General features: G+C 29.3%; 3 protein-coding genes across 3 annotated transcripts in view; 2 read left to right on the top strand and 1 right to left on the bottom strand.

The window, feature by feature from the left end:
- The window catches only part of LOC100199740 (transcription factor A, mitochondrial), a 46,787-nt gene that overhangs the window by 20,205 nt on the left and 6,387 nt on the right, over window positions 1-20,195 (bottom strand). The gene's annotated exons all lie outside the window — the stretch shown is intronic.
- Window positions 11,094-12,771, top strand: LOC136078163 (uncharacterized). Its single transcript, XM_065793259.1, has 3 exons — window positions 11,094-11,584; window positions 11,736-11,957; window positions 12,485-12,771. Exons 1-3 carry the CDS (start codon window positions 11,120-11,122, stop codon window positions 12,608-12,610), a joined length of 813 nt encoding a protein of 270 aa, XP_065649331.1. The 5' UTR covers window positions 11,094-11,119; the 3' UTR covers window positions 12,611-12,771.
- On the top strand, window positions 12,774-13,847 carry LOC136078164 (uncharacterized). The gene is made up of 2 exons (XM_065793260.1): window positions 12,774-12,892; window positions 13,026-13,847. Exon 2 carries the CDS (start codon window positions 13,042-13,044, stop codon window positions 13,411-13,413), a length of 372 nt encoding a protein of 123 aa, XP_065649332.1. The 5' UTR covers window positions 12,774-12,892; window positions 13,026-13,041; the 3' UTR covers window positions 13,414-13,847.

Here is a 20,195-nt window from a genome sequence, read left to right as displayed (position 1 = left end):
ATAAAATAAAAAGTGTTTATAAAAAAATAAAGTAAATAGAGTTGTTCTAATTAATAAATTAAAACGTCAATAATCTTTAAACTTCATATTTGCGTAAAACATCTATTTACCAAAAAAAAAAAAAAAGCAAAAAGATCTATAGCTATATAAAAAATCTATAAACCAAACAAGAACAAAGCAAATAAACATTAGATACCACGTTTTTTCTAATTTATTGCATTTTGATCTAGTGTACCATTAAAAATTAAAGTAGGGTCATGTCTTCCCTACATGACTTTAAGAAAACTTTTAACTGTAAAACTTCATAACTCTAATTATTAACTAATTTATACTTTTCAAATTTGAGTAAAATTATTTTTTTAATGTTATTTTTAATTTTTTGTAAAATCTAGCACATTTCTTCACCTACCGTGATATGGCACCACCTACTGTCACTGATTCTTACCTACCATTAATGAAAAAAATGTATATTTTGGTTTTAATTTTATTTATTTACCTTAAAATGATATTAAATTTATGCATTTTTTTTTTAAAACGCATAAATTTAATATGGATTATTGCAAGCATTGCCTAAAGTCACTAAATTAATATCTTCAAAATCAAAATTAGGGTGTCAATAAGTAATAATATTTATATTATTTCTTATTGACAATAAGTCTTATTGACTCAATGCATGGGTTTTGCTTGTGTCTCTTTTTTTATGACTAGGCAACTCATTCTATTATCTCCTAATGAGGGTACAGCTCTAAAACTCAGTTTTATGGTTCTGAGGCCGGCTGGTAGTCAGGTTTCCCAAACTCTGTGGCAGCTCTCAGAGAGGCTGATTCCATCAACAGCTGAAAAATATCAAAATATTAACAGTGCCATGTTGCGCATGGATGGTGTCCCTGTTTGTACTTTTGGTGTGCATTGCCGAGGCAACATTTGGAGCCCTTTGTCACGGCTTAGGGTTTATTAGTAGTAATGAGGCAATTGCTTGGGCTATTAAACAGTGTTCTGAGTGCTATCTATGCTTTGAGTCAAGTTCTTCAATCTAATTTAAAAATGAATAAAGTACCAAAAACTATAAAACACAAAAAACCATCATCATCACCATCATCGTCATCTCTGAATCTATCAATCACTAATATTCGTGGTCTTTGAAGTAACTTTTCTTCTGTTGAGTCTTATCTCTTGCAAAGTTCACCAGACCTACTTGCTCTTTGTAAGACTAATTTGAGTTTGTCAGTCTCATCTTGTGATCTTAGTGTTGATGGTTATCTTCCTTTAATTCGTAAAGACTCACATGCTTGGCCTGGGCATTTACTTTCGTAAGAATTCACCCATTTGTTGTGAAACTAGGTTTGAATCCACAGACTATTCTTTCATGTGCTTTCATTTAGCACCACTTCACTCTATTGTCTTTCTCTTTGTTCTATATTGCTCTCCTTCATCTCAAGACTGCGCTCTTTTTGATGTTATATCTGATCACATTGACCAAGCCCTCTCTCTTTATCCATCAGCTAATATAGTTGTTGTTGGTGACTTTAATGCTCACCACTCTGAATGACTCAGCTCTAGTGTCAGTGATTCAGCAGGTATTAAAGCCCACAACTTTTGCCTTTCTCAATCCCTAACTCAAATAGTCAACTTTCCAACTTGCTTTCCTGACAACCCGAATCATTTACCTTCTCTACTCGACTTATGTCTTGTTTCTGATCCTAGTCAGAGCTCAGTTTCTCCACATTCACCCTTAGAAGCTTTTGATCACAGTTTGATCTCTCTAAAACTAATATCTCATTCTTCTTCATCACCTGAATCCCCCTATTATCGAACCTCTTACAACTACAGTAAAGCTGACTAGGATTCTTTCCGTGATTTTCTTCGTGATGGCCCTTGGGTAGAAATCTTTTGTCTTCATGTCGACAAATGTGCTTCTTACATAACTTCGTGGATTCAGGCTAACATTGAATCTTTTGTTCCCTCTCGATGATTTCAGGTCAAGCCTCACTGTCCTCTATGGTTTTCCTCACACTGTGCTGCTGCGATTGCTAATCGAAACTGTTACTTCCATATTTATCAGCAAAACAATTTTCCAGAAAACAGACGTCTATTTATTACTGCTAAAAACAATTGTAAAAAGGTTTTGTCTAAGGCCAAAACTCGCTATTCTCAGGTCATGAAATCTCGTATTTCATCTCAAAAATTAGGCTCTCGTGACTTCTGGAGAATCTTTAATAGTATCAATAATAAGGGCAAATGTTTAATTCCACCTCTCTTGTATGGTTCAGACTTTGTCACCCCACCTAAAGACAAAGCTGAATTGTTTGCTAAAAATTTTTCATCAATATCATCTCTTGATTCCATTAGTTGCGTTCTACCTGATATTGCCAACAAACAGGTTGATCCATGGCTTGACATTCATATCACTCCAGCTTCTGTATCTAAAGTGATTTCCTGCCTAGACTCTTCTACAGCTTGTGGCCTGGACAACATACCTGTTATATTCTTGCAGAAGTGTTCTCCGGAGCTGTCGTCTATACTCTCAAAACTATTCAACAAGTGCTTATCAGAGTCTTGATTTCCAGCCTGCTGGAAAGCGGCATCTGTTATCCCTATCTTTAAAAATTCTGGAGAGCAATCTGATTCGTCCAACTACCATCCCATAAGTCTTCTTCCTATCATAAGCAAGGTTTTTGAATCTTTAATTAACAAACACTTAATTTCTTATCTTGAATCTAATAACTTACTTTCTGACCATCAATATGGATTTCGATCTTCTTGTTCTAAAGCTGATTTGCTAACAGTAATAACTGATAGGTTTTATTGTGCATTAGATAAAGGTGGAGAGGTTAAGGCCATCACTCTTGACATTTCAAAAGCTTTTGATAAAGTTTGGCATGCTGGTCTTCTCCATTAGCTTTCTTCTTATGGTGTATCCGGCAACATCTTTAAGATTATTGAATCCTTCCTTTCCAATCGTAGTATAAAAGTTGTCCTCGATGGACAGCACTCTTCTTCTTATTCTGTAACTTCAGGGGTTCCTCAAGGTTCTATCCTTGGCCCTATACTTTTTAATTTACATTAAGGATGTTCCATATATTCTCACATCTAAGGTGGCATTGTTTGCTGATGATACTACCATTTATTCTTGTCGTGATAAGAAGCCAACAATCTCTGATTGCTTGTAGGGGGCATTTGAACTTAAAAAGGATCTTACTTCTGCTACAGCATGGGGCTCAGTGGCTGGTGAACTTTAATTCAGATAAAACTCAATTTTTTTCAGCTAATCGTTATCGCAATAATTTAGATCTTCCTATATTTATGAACGGTGATGTACTTGATGAGTCACCTACTCTTCATCTTCTAGGACTAACTCTTACTTCTAATCTTTTTTAGAAACCATATATCAAATCAGTTGCAAAATTACCATCTGCTAAGGTTGCATCTCTTTATCGAGCTCATCACTTTCTTACTTCGGATTCTATTCTATATCGTTATAAACCTCAAATCCGGCCTTGTATGGAATACTGTTGCCATATCTGGGGCAGTTCTTCTAATGATGCCCTTTCTCTTTTAGACAAGGTGCAAAAACGCATTGTAAACATAGTTGAACCTGCTCTTGCAGCCAACCTCCAACCATTATCACATCGTTGTAATGTTGCTTCTCTCTTTTCTACAAATACTATAATGGGCACTGCTCTATAGAGCTAGCGTCTCTTGTGCCATCTTCTAAAATTCATTCTTGTGTTACTCGCCATTCAACTAAGTGTCATCCTTTTTCTGTTACTGTTCCTAAGTGCTCCAAAAACGCTTATTCGTCTAGTTTTTTTCCTCGATTATCAGCTCTTTGGAATTTGTTTCCTTCATCTTGCTTTACTGATTCATATAATTTGCAATCCTTTAAGTCGTCCGTCAATCATTATCTTGCTCTACAATCTTCATCTTTTTTCTTTCAGTAACTTCCAACTTTAATTAATGGCTGCTTGCAGCCTTGTTGGAAGCGAAGATGTTTAAAAAAAAAAAAAGTAATATTGACAATTATTAGGTATACTCAAATCCTTAATCTAATCTAAATCGTGGGGTGATTACTGACCAGACCACATACAGACCACTGATCACCTATAATAAAATAGAATTTAAAGAAAAAATGCTTTTAATTTAAAATTAATTTAGATATTTAGATATTAAGTATCTAAATATCTATATTAATTTAGAAACCTTTATTTGAAGCATAATGAAGGTCTCTAATAAGTTACTGCTCCCTTTATTTGTGCCCCTATCTACTATAAAGACTAGATCAAGGATAGGACAACCAACCATATCTTTCTTTTTATTAAGAAATGACTTATAATTAGTTGCACCCTTCACAAAGACCAGTTGGCAGATTAGAGGGGCACTGGTTTCTAGTAACACATTCAACCGCTGATAATTGAAAAATATTATTTAAAAATATTATTTAAAAATGCTGGCTTTTTGGTGTGAAATTGACAAGTTTATAATGTTTGCATTTTCAGGTAGTTGGATCTAATGATCTTATATGCTGTTAATCTTAGATCATAACAAAGTGTTAGAAAAATTTACAAGCATCTAAAATGGCTGAAAATTCGACTTTTTAGGACATTTTTCTATTAAATATATTTGAGTTCTGAACTGCAACAAGCTGTCTATACTTTATACCCATTTATTGCAGACAGTAGTAGCTAATCAGAAAACTTATTTGTAAAGACTTATGGATGAATAGAAATACGCTACAGTTAGTTTCATTTTGGCATATTTTAGCAATTTTAGGATTTTTTCCAAAGTTGAGGAGGTCATAATTTTTCTCTAACTTAAAACAAGTTAATAAAAATTACTTTTTTAAAGAGAAAACTATCCAGAAAATAGTTCTAGAAAAAAGGAGACACTTGTTGAAAATGAGAAAAAAGTTATACAGCTCTTTAGTTGACTGTTTTGACCATTTGTAAATCGAGGGGGATCATTGTGCCATGTTTCTAAGGCTATAATTTTTGAACTGTTGTAGTTGGAAGTCTGAAATTTCAAATTTAACCTATCTACATAATGCACATAACAATATGCAAAAATCAGGTGACCCACATGCCATTGATGGTGACCCACAGCCCATTGGTTAAAATATAACAATTTGAAAAATACATAAATACAAAAAAATTAAAATACTTTGATAATTAAAAAAAATTACTTTTATTACAAACAATCGTATGAAGTTATTTGTTATTATTTAGGCGTTTCTCATAATATATAAAAACATTTAATTAAAAGTTATTTTGAAATATCAAAGTTATTTATCATTAAAAATACATATTTTTTGAATAAAAAAAAGTTATACTACATATAACATTATTTGATAATAATAAATAAACATTTTGATAAAACAATAAACATTGATCAAAAGTAATTTGTTACTTTATTTAAAAGAGTTTTGCGACATAAAACTGTTAGAAAAAATCAAAGTTTGAAGTTATTTATTCCAAATATAAACTATAAATATTTAGAATAACTTCTTTTTTGATTTTAAGTTTTGTTTTACAGTAAGGAACAAAAAATAGTGATTTTTTTTTTTTTTTGCGCTTTTTTTATAAAATTCAAATTGATGATTTGGAATTAGTTAATAACAAATTCAAATTCTTGAAAAATGCTATAAATTATTAATGAATCATCAGTCTTCCTAAGAATATTTCCTATTTTAAATTTTTGTTTGTTTTAATAAAAGCAACAAAAAAAATGTACATAATCTGTGTACATTTATATACATAAAATGTATATAAATGGACATATATAAGGGTTTCATGTTCCCCAGACTAACTATTAAAAAAAATATTTTTAGAGACAGAAGCTGGTCAAATTCCAATTGCTGCTGAAGCTGCACCAATGGCACCTGAAGTTTTTGTGGTAAAGGAGAAAAGAAGACCTATTTTAATTTCTTCTGAGAGAAAGGCATTTTTATGTGGCCTCAAATCAGGTGGAATGCCGTTCACTGAACTTGCAAAGACTCAGCATGTGTCAATTTCTTCTCTTCATGCTATCTGGAAAAATTTGGCAGCTACTGATAGTACAGAAAGAAAAAAAGGCTCTGGTTGAAAGCAAAACAGTGATGCATGTGACGATCAATATATTATCAATGAAGTCTGAAAAGATCATTAAACTTAACTACTCCTGTGTCAATTAAAACCGTTCATCAACATATTACTTAGTCTGGAGAGTTCAAGTCATATTTTGCATGCAAGAAGCCATTCATCAGTGAAACAAAAAGGAGTAAAAGAGTAAAATAGGCAGAAGTAATTTTTTCTGATGAGTCACCATGTTTTATGATTTGCGGGGAAAAGGCGCGTATGGCTGAGGCACAATCAACGTTATTTAAAGGAGTGTACTATTGGAACAATCAAGCACGATGCTAAATTAATGGTTTAGGGTTACTTTGCTGCTCACAGTTTAGGTAATTTATATCGAGTACAAGGTATTATGGAGCAGAAGCAGTATCACAAGATCCTTCAGTATCAATTCAAGCCTAGTATGACAAAACTATTTCCCCAGGGTGATTATATATTTCAACAAGATAATGATCCTAAACATACTGCAATAATTAATAAAGTATGTCGCCAACCAGAAATGGGAAACATTCAATTGGCCATTACAGAGTCCTGATCTAAGTCCTATTGCGAATCTTTGGAGCATCCTTGACCAACGTTCAAAATTTTGTAGATGTAACACCCTTGATGATTTGATGGCTACATTAAAAGAAGGGTGGGAGGCTCTTGAACCAGAACTTTTAACATGTTTAGTTGATAGTATCCTTGAAGATGCGCAGCAATTATTAAGAGTAAAGGATATATGACCAAGTCAGGGGCTATTCTATGAGGGAAAAAAAAAAAAGTCCTTAAATTTCAATTTGGGCGGTGCCCAAATCTGCGCTCAAATACAGTTGACACAGTTGAAAATGGCCTAGAATAGCCCCTGCAAGTATTAACTTACTGTTTTAGAAACTTGTATTTATATTTTTATATGTAATAAAAACATGTAAATAGACTATGCCTCTATGTTATTATTTCTATGTTATATATATATATATATAAATATATATATATATATATATATATATATATATATATATATATATATATATATATATATATATATATATATATATATATATATATATATATATATATATATATATATATATATGTCTTATATGTATTTATGTTATTGTTTTGATACTGTCTTTATGTTAGCACGAGTTTCTAAATTTGTCTATTTATTGTTTATTTTCACCATTTCCCAAGCGCTCTCAATAGTATTAGCAACAGAATGCCACATTATTGGGGCAACTGGAACAGCAACTGTATTGGTAAACTTGTCTTTCAAAAAATCTTTAGCCAACATCCCTATAAATACTTTTTTAATATTTTTTTTGTTAATTAGCAAAAGAAACATCAAACCTTAATATATGTGATCAATTCCCAACATTGTATATGCTTGGAAGTTAAGAACTTCCAGATAAATAAGCAAAAAGATAATTATTAACCGTCACAGATTATGTACATTTCTTAAGATTTTTGGTTTTATTAAAACAAACGAAAATTTAAAATAGGAAATATTCTTATGAAGACTGATGATTCATATAAACTTGTACATATATAAATTATAGCATTTTGCAAGAAAAATTTGAATTTGCTATTAACTAATTCTAAATCATCAATTTGTATTCATTAATCAAATAAAAAGCACCATTTTATAAAAAAAAGCGAAAAAAAAAAAATCACTATTTTTTGTTACACACTGTATTTAAGTTTGTTTTTTTTAATTTTAGAATTTTAGTTTAATAATTTTTTTAATTTTCTTTACTTGATTGTGATTTTAATTTTATTACATCTAGTTTAGCTTAATTATGTTCTGCAAATTTTTTAAATGCTTAATGTTTCAAACATGCAAAATGACGCGGTCAAGTCGTCCAAAGAAAATATTTTATGCGTAGACAGACAACGCGTCTAACGCACATGCTTCCTGCAACAGTCTGATATATATATATATATATATATATATATATATATATATATATATATATATATATATATATATATATATATATATATATATGAAGACCTCAGTGGAAAAACCGGCGTTGTCACATTTAAAAAGTATTGAGAAAGTATTTGTTGATCATTAATAAATGTCTTTATTTAAAGCAAAGAGAAAAAAAATTTTGTATAAAAAATTACAAAATGTTTTGTTTTGAATAAATTTTAAATAAAATAATTATAATATAAACTTTTTTAGATTGCTTAGTTTCATTTGCTTTAAATAAAGACTTTTATTAATGATCAATAAATACTTTCTCAATACTTTTTAAATGTGACAACGCCGGTTTTTCCACTGAGGTCTTCATATATATATATATATATATATATATATATATATATATATATATATATATATATATATATATATATATATATATATATATATATATATATATATATATATATATATATATATATATATATATATATATATATATATATATATATATATATATATATATATATATATATATATTTATCATATATATCAGGGTGTTAACCAGGAATAAAAAAGTATGATAGTATAAATGTATGAAAATAAGTATGATAGTAAGTATATGGTGAGTAAAAAAAAAAAAAAAGACAAATCTTGTCGCGCCAATACCCAGTACCAATAAAATATATATAAAATATAATTAAAATACAAAAAATTTATATTTTATAAATGCAAAATTTTAAAACAGATTAATTATCAACTTGTTTCTTTGCTAGCAAGAAAACAACAATCTTTTATTTGCAAATAAATAATTAATGTGATACTTTGATCTCCTTTAATTGCATAATTTGTTTTTAAATAATAATAATAATTAAAAGAAATGTTATTTTAAGTAATATTTAATATGATAAAAAAGTATATCATATTTTTCAAAAAAGTTTAAATGATTATTTAGAATGAGTATGACTGTAAATGTAGAATTCTTTCTTATTCATTTACTTTTTTATTACAAGTGTAAAATTTAAATTTTTACAATAGAACTTTTTTAACAATTTTAACATTTCTCTAGCATCCTTTTTAATAGCAAAAACTATTTTTTAAATGACGGCTGTATTTAAAAGCAACATACATTATATGGAAAGTTTTAATAATTTTTTTAAAATACTTAAAACCTTTTTTTAACTTTTTTTATATTTACACAGATACTCATATTTTTGCAAGCTAATTTTATATAACTTTTATCAATAAATAATTTGTTAGTGTAAAATTTAAATGTCTTTATTGTTTTAAACTTTGCCTTAAACGCCATCGGCGATAAGAAAAAATAGTTATTTAAATCAAAAGGTCGATAGCTTTCAGATAAACTTGACTCGTCATGCGCATTTTAAACAAGCATTTCTCAACACACCAGCTTGTTTATTCAGGTAACCATTGGGTTTAAAGTGATAAGAAATCTAGATGATCACGCAGAAAGTTTTGTCGTCTAATAATATCTAATGTGCATGATAATGATTATTAAAACTATTTAGTTCTAAAGCTTGGCACTTGCTGTGTAAACAAAAAGCTTTTATTTTGCATACAAATAAAAATTCAGTAAACCGCTACAAAGGAAAATTGTAAAAACATGGCTGGAATACAAGAAATCACAGTGAATATTCCGTGAAAAAAACTACAAACAAATATTCACCAATTGTCTGTAGGCTCAAATAAAAAAATAAAAAAATGAGATTTACGTTGTAAATTTTCAATTTACAACGTAATTCTCATATTTTGATTAAAACATACAATTAGCATATCACAACAGGGTCATTATTAATCACTTTTCATAACTCTTGAGGCATAAAATTGTTTCTTGACTTAATTAAGTTATTGACTATTACTTGATTTTTTTCTTTCGATATACGTATATCGAAACTGTTTTCCCATTCTCGGCGTTTTGAAAATAACATAATTTTGAAACTTTCAAATTTTGTCTCGGTTTCTGAGATATCTGGAACTTGAATGTGTAATGCTCCAAATTTGTTACTGCTTTTTGGTCTGCCATAGTGAGTTATGAGTTGCTCTAAGCTTTCTTTATCATAATTAGACAGTTGGCTGAGTGTTTTAGGCAATTGTCTTGGGTCAAAAATCAAAAGCGATTGCCAAAATTCCATTTGCGCGAAAGTGTTTTTTAGTTCACTTTTAAAACTGTTAACAAAAGATCTAAAAATGATTAACTCAAACTCAATTAAGTCAAAGTTATTATTATTTTTTTAATCAACTCGTGGCTGGTAACAAAAAAGTTTTTTCATCTGTCACTGATTTCATTTCAATAAAATTTTTTTCATGAAATACTTTTGTTGAGTACTCTATATTAAATCATCTAAACTATGATTAGCTTGATTCACATAAGTTGGAATGTCACTGAGACTAATTCCCACTTGCGAACTTTGTAGTGCTAGCAAAAGTGGGCGAATTGCTTCAAACACAACTAAGAGCATTAATATTGTTGCAATGTTAGATTGTAAACTCGCTTGTATAAATAGCCTAAGTGCTTATGCTTCTTTTTGTTCAGTGTAGCATGTTGACAAAGCTTGTAAAATCGGTTAAAAAACTTTAAGCACAACTAAACAAGCTCGACCGTGTGCAGTCAAACATGTTACACTTGGACACGCTGGAACTATGGTTTCTAGTTCTCCATAGATTTCAGAGCATTCCTGCAGCAAATGCATGGCTAGTGTGCGGTACTTAAAAAACTTCCATAGGTTAAGTAAAAAAATATCTACTTACCTATAGTAGGAAAGTCCTTCAAAATACGTCTAAAACATAACGTAAGTTTATGACTTGTACATTAGGGTGGAGTGATTTTGGAATCAGAACTATAGTAACCCTGGAGTAAATAGATTATCAAAAAATAATAATAAAATGTATAACATGTACTTGCTAATAATGCCTGGAAAATGGCTGGTTCACAAAAATGTACATTTATTTAGACTTAATCTATTTTCGAGGAAAACCGCCATTTTTTGATTTTTTTTTCAAAGTGGGCATGCGCATTGCGCATTGTTTTGTTGTTTTTAGATTTTTAAATTATAATTTATTAATAGCAAAACAATTTATAGAAAAAATGCCTAAGAGCAAATCCAGGAAAACTCGTTTGGAAAGTAGTTTAAAATACGGAGGCCTCCCATCAGAAATGCCTTCAGCTAATCTTCCAACATTTCGTCAAGTAATTCAGTTTTTTTATTTTACTGAAAGCAATAACCAAAATATTTCCAAACAGAATCTACTAGAAGAGGTTGAGAAATCTCTCAGTACTTTGTGGAATAAAGTAAACCCACGTCTACCTCTTCTTCAGAGAAATTCAATTTTAAGAAAATTAAGAAATCTTTTTGAAAGAGTAAAATCTATAAACCGAGGACGTTGTAAATCTAAAAGTAAGGAGTATCAAGATATGATTTTAGATGAACTCTTTGATATATCATCATGTACTTGTGAATTAGCGACTGTTTTATGTAATGACAGGGATGTTAAGTGTAGCATCATCAATTGCCAAGTAGAGCACATCTTGTGTCTTTGTAAAACTAGAAAGGTATTTGATTAAATTTTTTATATATTATTGTATATATTAGAATATTTGTTGTTTTAATCTGCAATTATTGTACTAAGAATTTTTTTATTATACTTTGATTTCACTTCAATTAAACTGAAGTAGTTGATTATTTTTAAAAATTATATTTAAGGTCTCTTCTGAAGACAGGGCATATATTCGTGACCAGAGAAACAAGATTGGTCCAAAAGGTATTTATCAGCTAGGAAAGACTAATTTAAAATCTGGTACATTTACTCCGGAAAGGTTAGGTCAAGTAGAGCTTATAGATCATGTTAAAATGCCTTATGCTCATAACTCATTGATTGATTCTGGTCACATATCTGAAGTTTCAGCATCCGATCCAGATGTTTTGGTAGCATATATATGTATACTTGTATATATATATATATATATATATATATATATATATATATATATATATATATATATATATATATATATATATATATATATATATATAAATAATGTTATAATAACCTACAAATGAGTACTCAATGTTCTTAAAGAACAGAGCAATAGTAAATTAGTAAAAACACTTATCTAATTTTTTTTAAATAAATTGTGTCACCATCTGTAAGTTTATCAGGAAGGTTCCTGACTATAATAATATAATATAAGAAAAAAATTAAATGCGTTTTATCTAATATATATATATATATATATATATATATATATATATATATATATATATATATATATATATATATATATATATATATATATATATATATATATATATTGCAAACAGCACACTGGGGCAACGCTAAAACAGCTTTGTTTCATCGATGTCAACATTTTTTAAATGTTGGCCCTACAAAGTGTGCTGCTTGAGATATATGGTCGCTTTTTTTATATTTTAAATACTAAGTATTTTTACAGGTAAATGATTCTGAGGAAGAATATAATCCATTAAAAAGTTTTCAATATAATTTAATTAAACTTGATAGATTTGCAATGGAGGCTGTCAGGTATATAAAATTTTCATACATATTGAGTTTAGATTAAAATTTCTTAGATATACTATATTAAAAGTATGAAAAAAAAATCATAAGTTCATTGTTCATCCCCAGTAGGAGAGGAGAGGGTGAATATAGAATGTTAAGGGATCACATATAGATAATATACTTTGCTTTTTCAGTTTTGTTTATTTATTTCATAGTTCCTTATTTGTAGATATGATGTCTCATCTCGTGCTGCAGCTGCACTAGCGAATGCTCTACTTCTAGATTATGGAATCATTAAACATGGAGATTTGAATCAAGTTGTAGATCGAAGCAAAATTGAGAGGTAAAAACTATTTCATTATATAAGTTAGACAAATATAAATATATCTTTTTATTTATTAGTTTATATAAATGCTTATTTACAAACCATTTAATATGATATTTTGCTAAATATAATACTTTGAGTTGTTTTATAGAGAGAAGAAGAAAATAATGTCAAGATATGGTGATCAACATGATAATAATTTAAGTAACTTGGTGTGTTTGGGTGTTGATGGTAAAGATGATAAAAATGTTCTTCAGTTTAAGGATGTCATTGAAAATGGAGAAACTCGCTTGTCGAGAGTTACTGAAAAAGAACGTCATTTAACTTTTACTAATGAAAATAGTTTTAAAAATGGTTCATATCTCTCTCATAAAAATCTTCCATCAAATGGTGCAACTGGTTTACTTCAAAGTGAAGTTGTATATAATGTTCTGAAAGAGTATGATAGTTTAAATTCAGTACAAGCTCTTCTTCTTGATAATACAAATGTCAACACAGGTTTTAAAACTGGAGTTGTCGCATGTTTAGAAAAGAAATAAGAAAGAAAAATACACCTTATCGAATGTACTTTGCATCACAATGAACTTCCATTTTGAAAAGTATTCAAAATAGTTGATGGCAGTTCGAAGTGTCCAAATAAATTTTCAGGACCTATTGGAAAGCAAGTTTCTATAGATTTCCATCTTAACCCACAAGTGAAGTTTACCAAAATTGATACTCCAGTGGAGATACTAAATATTCCCATTGAAGTAATTAATGATTTAAATCACGATCAAAGACTATTATTTGAATATTGTTTTGGAATTTCTAAAGGATTTGTTAATCCCATATTTTTTAGAAGAAAAATTGGTCCACTAAACAACGCAAGATGGTTGACTTTAGCAATTCGAATCATGGCTTTGTATACTCGTACTGAAGCACCAAGTCTAGAGCATATAAGGCTTGTGAATTTTATTGTACAAGTGTATGCATACATTTGGTTTCTTATCAAAAGCAGCGTGGAAAATAACGGGCGGTCAACGGTCACTGACCGCCCGAAATGACTGAAATTGCTATTTTGACCTCTCAAAACGAATTCTTCCCGGTCAAGGTTGACCGGTTGAAAAAAAAAGAGTTATATAATGTTTGACAAATTATCAGGATGCCTTTAAAAATGCATATACCAAAATTTTATAAAATGTAAATCTTTGAAAAAAGCTTCTAAAATAATTTTATCCTTTGTACGCTACTTTAAATCGCTTCGTTAGTGAGTATTATAAATGACGTAAACTATTAATTTTTTTTGCTTCACTTATCAAGACTAATTTCATTTTAGTGGTGGTGAAATCCATAACTGCTTTTTTCATAAATGATTGAAGTTCTTATTTTATTATTGTTTTAATAATAATATAATATTAACTAAGAACATTTTTTTATTCCTACATTTTATTTATATTTTCTTTACATCATTTTACTTATTTTTCTTTTTTTCTACCTTTGCTTTTAAATTTTACCTTTTGCTGCCAATTGCAATGAAAAAATACCTTTATTTTTTATTTTTAGTTTAATTTATCCGTAGTCAACAAAACTTACAAATTATCGACTAAAAGCCGCACACCAAGCCCTTCTGTGATGAAAATAAATTTCTTAGATTTCAATTAGTTAACACTCCGGAAAATAGAAAGTTCGTATTTGAAATTGTCGAGGTTCTTATGTTCTCTATTTTAAAGACTCTTGGTTCGGTTGACGCTGAGTGACTGAGAAGTTAACTTTAATATTTAGATAAATTTAAAATTACCAAATGCGCGTTTGCTTTTTTTTTTCTACTATTAAAATTTAAAAAATATATATACTGTAGTATAAAGTTTCGTTTTAAGTAACTTAAATAATTTTGATAGTAATTCATAAAACGATTGTCATGATTTTATTAAATATTAGTTCAGCATCTGCCGACGAGAGGCATTAACATTATTATCAACTAAATAACATTAATAGTTTATAAAATGATTTTAAATAAAAATGAATGAAAGATATAAAATGATACAAATGAGATATAAAATGTGCAATCATTTTTCTTTTTCAACGTCGGTAACGACTGAAGTTCTTATTTAACCATTATTTAAAATCAATGTATGTAGCTACGAACATTTTCTCCTTTTTTTTCATTCATTTTTCTCGTAACCTTTTCCCTCAATTTCTGAAGTCATAGCAATGAATGAGTTTTTTTAAATAAGTTTCAAATTAACAATTGCGAATTTGAACATTTTTTATATTACTAAATTGTAAGAGAATCGTCAAACATCAGCACTTCAAAATGGAGGCGACTAAAAAGAGACAAACAACACTTTCATTTTTAACACAAGCAGGATCGGAATTAAAACCACCTGTTGAAAAGAAGAAAAAACTCAATAGTAGAAAATTACAGCTAACAACAGCTCAAAAATGGGTAAACACTACTCTTGCAAAATATAATGCAAATGAATGGCTAGAGATATTATATAATGGAAACTATGTTACAGCATTACAATGCACTGTATGTCGTCAGTATACTAAACAAATTGATATTTATAAAGGATATACGCCAGAATGGGGAAGCGATGAAGGTAGTTGTAGGATACAGCACAGTGCCGCAGTTGATCATGCAAATGGTTTGCCACATCAAAGAGCCTACGAATTAGCAATGAAAAGTAAAGGAATGGATGTAAGCGAACGAAATGATAAATTAAGCAACCTGCAGAAAGAAATGCGGCAAACTGATATTTTATCGGGCCTGAAAACCATGACCACGAAAGATCTAAATTTAACAAAAAAAAAATTTGAGGTAGCATACTTTATTGCCAAAGAAGAGCTTCCGCTTAGCGTATACCCTAAAATACTACGTTTGGAAGAAAATCATGGTGTAGAGTTTGGCCAAGCATATAGAAATAAAATAACTTGTGGAACTTTTATTGATTACATTGGATTGAGTTTGTCAAATATTCTCAGAAATAAGTTGAAAACACGAAATTACTTCAGTATTTTAATTGATGCATCAACAGATGTATCTGCAATTGAAAAAGAAGCTATATTTATTATCAGTTTCGATCCTACTCCAATAGGAAAGACCGAGATATGCGTTGAGTGTTCTTTTCTTTCTATTTCTGATCTTGAACATGGAACATCTGAAGGAGTTTTCAATAAAATTAGTCAATCCCTTGAATCAGAAGGTATCGAAAATTTTAAAACTAAATTAGTTGGTTTTGGTGCTGATGGCGCAGCTGTAAATAGAGGAAGTAGAACAAGTGTAAATGTATTACTTCAGAAAGAAATTCCATGGGTAACTTTTGGTTGGTGTGTTGCACATCGCCTTGAGTTAGCGTTAAAAAATAAATTTGCACAAATGAAAGCGTTTAATGATGTCAATAACATCATTTTGAAAATGTATAACATTTATAAAAAATCCCCAAAAAAGTTACGACAGTTAGGAAACCTTGTTGCTATCCTTGAAGAGGGTAATTCATTTGACATTGCAGGTATTCGCCCCAAAAAAGCATCAGGTATATTGGATTTTTTTTTCAATTTTAACTATAAAAAATACTTTATAAAATAATATACTTTATTAGATGCTGGTTTTTTATACAAAAGTTCTTTATAAAACAGTATTTTGAGCAATAAAAACTTTTTATAAAATAAAATACTTGTGCAATAATAAATAGGAACACGATGGATTGCACATAAAATTCAAGCACTTGAGATGATCTTAGACAAATATGGAGTATATATGAAACATCTCGAAAACATGACTGCAGATTTCAGTTTTACTCAAGCAGAAAGAGCAAAGTTTAAAGGGTATCATCAGCAATAGAATCATGGACGAATACCGCTTTATATAGCATTATTCATAGAAGTTTTATCGCCAGCAAAGTTGTTATCTTTATCTTTTCAAAGCAACGAAATTGATTCCGTAGCATCATCTGGATTTATTGAACAAACTAAAAAACAGTTAAGTCGCTTGAAGAAAAAAGAATTTAATGATTTACCAACTGTCAAACGTTTCCTTGCAAAAGTAAAAAACAACACTGGTAAGTATTCATTCCAGGATGTTGAGCTTCATGACTTTACAAACGCACTAACTTTAGTTAAGAATTCGAAATCAATGATTGTATCGTTAATTGCCGAATCCATAGAAGAGCGTTTGGAAACACAAAATACAGTTCCTGATATGTATGGAATGTTAATCCTAAACACTGGTAGCTGGTTTCAAAATAACACCAATAATTCATTTGCTGATGATAACATCGAAAAATTGTATGACTTTTATAATATGCCGTTACGTAATGCTGGCTTCACTGGGAGTGTAAATAATATGTTAGATGCTTGGCATAACTTAGTTGATTACACTGTCAAATATTTGGCACCAGATAAAACTGAGTACCGTAAAGTATGGTATCAAATTTTTTCGAGTTCTATGAAAAAAGATTGGAGTCCAGTTCTACTTCTTGTTGAATTGTTGTTCGTATTGCCTGTTTCGAATGGAAAGGTTGAGCGTCTTTTTTCTCTTATGAATAGAATTAAAACTGACACAAGAAATCGCTTAACTGAAAAACGGCTCAATAATTTAATTCGGGTGTGTACTGATGAAACAAATAGTGGAGAATTTGATGTGAATCCTGCCATTGAATTATGGGCCGAAGATACGTTGCGAAGGCCTACACAAGAAAGTCGAAAAACTTATTCAAAAAAAGAAAAGAAAAAAACAACTATAAAAACATTAATTGATTTAGAATCGCCATCAGACGAGTCTTTAGATTAAAAATTGTCTTTCGATGAAACTTTGGATAATGAATCAGATGAAACGTATATCTAAAAACATCTTTAAAAAAACATTTTTAAGTTATATAAAACTTTGTTTTTTGTAACTTAGGCAATTATTATAGTTGTATTACATAAAACGATACTTGATTAAGTATTCAGTTTAAATTTTTTTGATATAACATAAAAATGTGTATTTTTTATTTTTTTAAAAAATAGAATACAAATAAAAAAGGAATACGAGTTCGTTCATTTTAAAGTATCAAGTTATTGTTTTATTTACAAAGTTTCGTCATGCAAACGTAATTCGTCATGCAAATGTAATTGCTACGTTAAAAATTTAAACCAAAATAAAAATTAAAATTTTGACCGCCCAATAAAAACAACTGACCGTCAATTTTATGTATTAGCCGGTCAGTTTGACCGCTCGCCTTTGATTTCTTATTTTCCACGCTGCAAAAGGTCTTCTAAATTTATGGATTCTCTGAGTATATTCTTTAAAATGACAGAACAGATAAGAAAGCAAGATGAGGAAATACAGAATATTTGTTTTAAAAATTTAAAAAAAAATTCATATTGTCTATTGCCTGAGAACTTTTTATATTGTATGCTTAGAGATGAAGATTCTAACATAAGGGAACAGGCGTTACTAGTCATTAAAAAGCTCAGGACAAGTAAAGATAAAGAATGCCGTGTTACAAATATTGCTAATGTTGACATAAACTTTCAAGCAACTTCTTGGACAGAATTAATTGACTTTAAGAAAAGCAGTGAACCGGCATCAACAATATAGTTAAAGGATGACCAAATCGATGCATTAATTGCAACTAAAGAAGTTCCAAACTTACTTGAATTTCCTTCTCATGCGCAGAGCATAGAACGCGCTGTCAAATTAGTTACAGAGGCTAGTCACCAAGTATATGGCAGGGAAGCTCGTCATAAATATATTTTGACCAAACTAAATTCCAGGGAAATTCGACCACATTTTGAAACTAAAAACGACTTTGTGGTTTTTTAATAAATAATTTTGTTATGCATTTGATGTTAATAAAACATCTTTATATGAATGTACTTGCTTTTACTTTTTTGATTGCGAGGAATATAAAAGTGTGTTTAGGATTTAGGACCAATGCAGTAGTAGGGTAGTGGTAAAGTGTTCGACTCATTTGCAAGATATTTATTTTAGAAATATTTCGCATATGCTCGTCCCTTTGGCAATTGAAATCTTATATTCATGAATTTAAGTGTTTATAATGTATATAAAGTGTTTATATACATTATAAACACTTAAATTCATGAATATGAATTTAAGTGTTTACACTTTATAATGTTAAAGTGTAAACACTTAAATTCACTTTAAATTAAGTTGTTTACACTTTATAATGTATATAAAGTGTAAACAACTTAAAAACATGTTTGGATTTTGGTGATGGTATCCATGACTATTTTTATTATCACTAATTGTACTTTAAAAAACTAAAAATAACTTACATAAGTAAACTTTGTATATACAGTTAAGTAATTTTAAGTTTGCTGTTTAAAACTTGATTGCATTTTATAATAATAGATATGCGTTAAAATGAGGTATAAAAACTTGCTAAAAATAAATTAAATGTTTTAATGAGTATATTGCTTATATACCATTATATTAAATAAAATTTTTATAATTTATTATTAATTTATTTGACCATTTCATTATGAATAAATTTATTTGAAAAAATAAACTTTTGAATGGTTTTGCTATTTTTATTAATTGATTTCATAAATTGAAGAAAAACGTGAAAATTAAGAAAAATTGCGTTTTTTCGCATTTTTTCAAAGTCGATTAAGCTTGCCATTTTTTATTTTGGATAGCTAAAATTTTTATGAGCTCATATTTTACCCCGTTGAACTTACTCCCGGGTTACTAAAGTTGAATTTCCAAAAAAGTATGAAAATCACTCCACCCTATTGTACATCCAACCCAAACACATAGTGGCACAGCATCTTCGATGTAAGCTTTTAAACCTCCTTTTATACCAGAATTGACGCTTGATGTGTCTATACAAGCAAAGCAAGCATTTTTAAATGAGATATTATTAGCTCTAAAATTTTTTTGAATAACATCAAAAACATTTGCAGCTAATAGACTAGAACTGGTGAGCTTACTTAAAGGAACTATCCTTATAAAATGTTCTTTTACGATGCCATTGTGTTCGAAAGTGGCATGTATAGTTAACTGTTCAATTGAACTAATATCAGAAGTTTCATCCAAAAAAAAAGAAAAACTCCTACCATTTCTAAGTGACTGGAGTAAAGGATTTTTGACAAAATCAAAGATAATGTTTATATACTTTGCAATATATTCCTGAGACATGTATGTTGTATTTGCTGGGCTAGAGAAAACGTGCGCCTTAAATTCCTTACAATCACAGGCAGCAATAAGTTCAATAATGTCTGAAAAATTATGAGTATGTGCCCAGTTTTTCATAATTAATAAATGTATGACTCAGAAGAAGGTTTTAATAACGAAGCGAGAGTTACTTGTTATTAATGTTTCTTTTGCAAGGGT

The sequence above is a fragment of the Hydra vulgaris genome, chromosome 03 (assembly GCF_038396675.1).
Source record: "Hydra vulgaris chromosome 03, alternate assembly HydraT2T_AEP".
NCBI lineage: Eukaryota > Metazoa > Cnidaria > Hydrozoa > Anthoathecata > Hydridae > Hydra > Hydra vulgaris.
Note: the sequence above shows the minus strand (reverse complement) of the source record. Positions and strands in the feature narration are given on the sequence as shown.

Excerpts from the sequence above, each read along its gene's own strand:
- LOC136078164 (XM_065793260.1), top strand. The coding sequence starts at position 13,042 with ATGTCAAGATATGGTGATCAACATGATAATAATTTAAGTAACTTGGTG.
- LOC136078163 (XM_065793259.1), top strand. The coding sequence starts at position 11,120 with ATGCCTAAGAGCAAATCCAGGAAAACTCGTTTGGAAAGTAGTTTAAAA. Across the intron at positions 11,585-11,735 it reads GTCTTTGTAAAACTAGAAAG|GTCTCTTCTGAAGACAGGGC; the intron begins GTATTTGATTAA and ends ATTATATTTAAG. Across the intron at positions 11,958-12,484 it reads CATCCGATCCAGATGTTTTG|GTAAATGATTCTGAGGAAGA; the intron begins GTAGCATATATA and ends GTATTTTTACAG.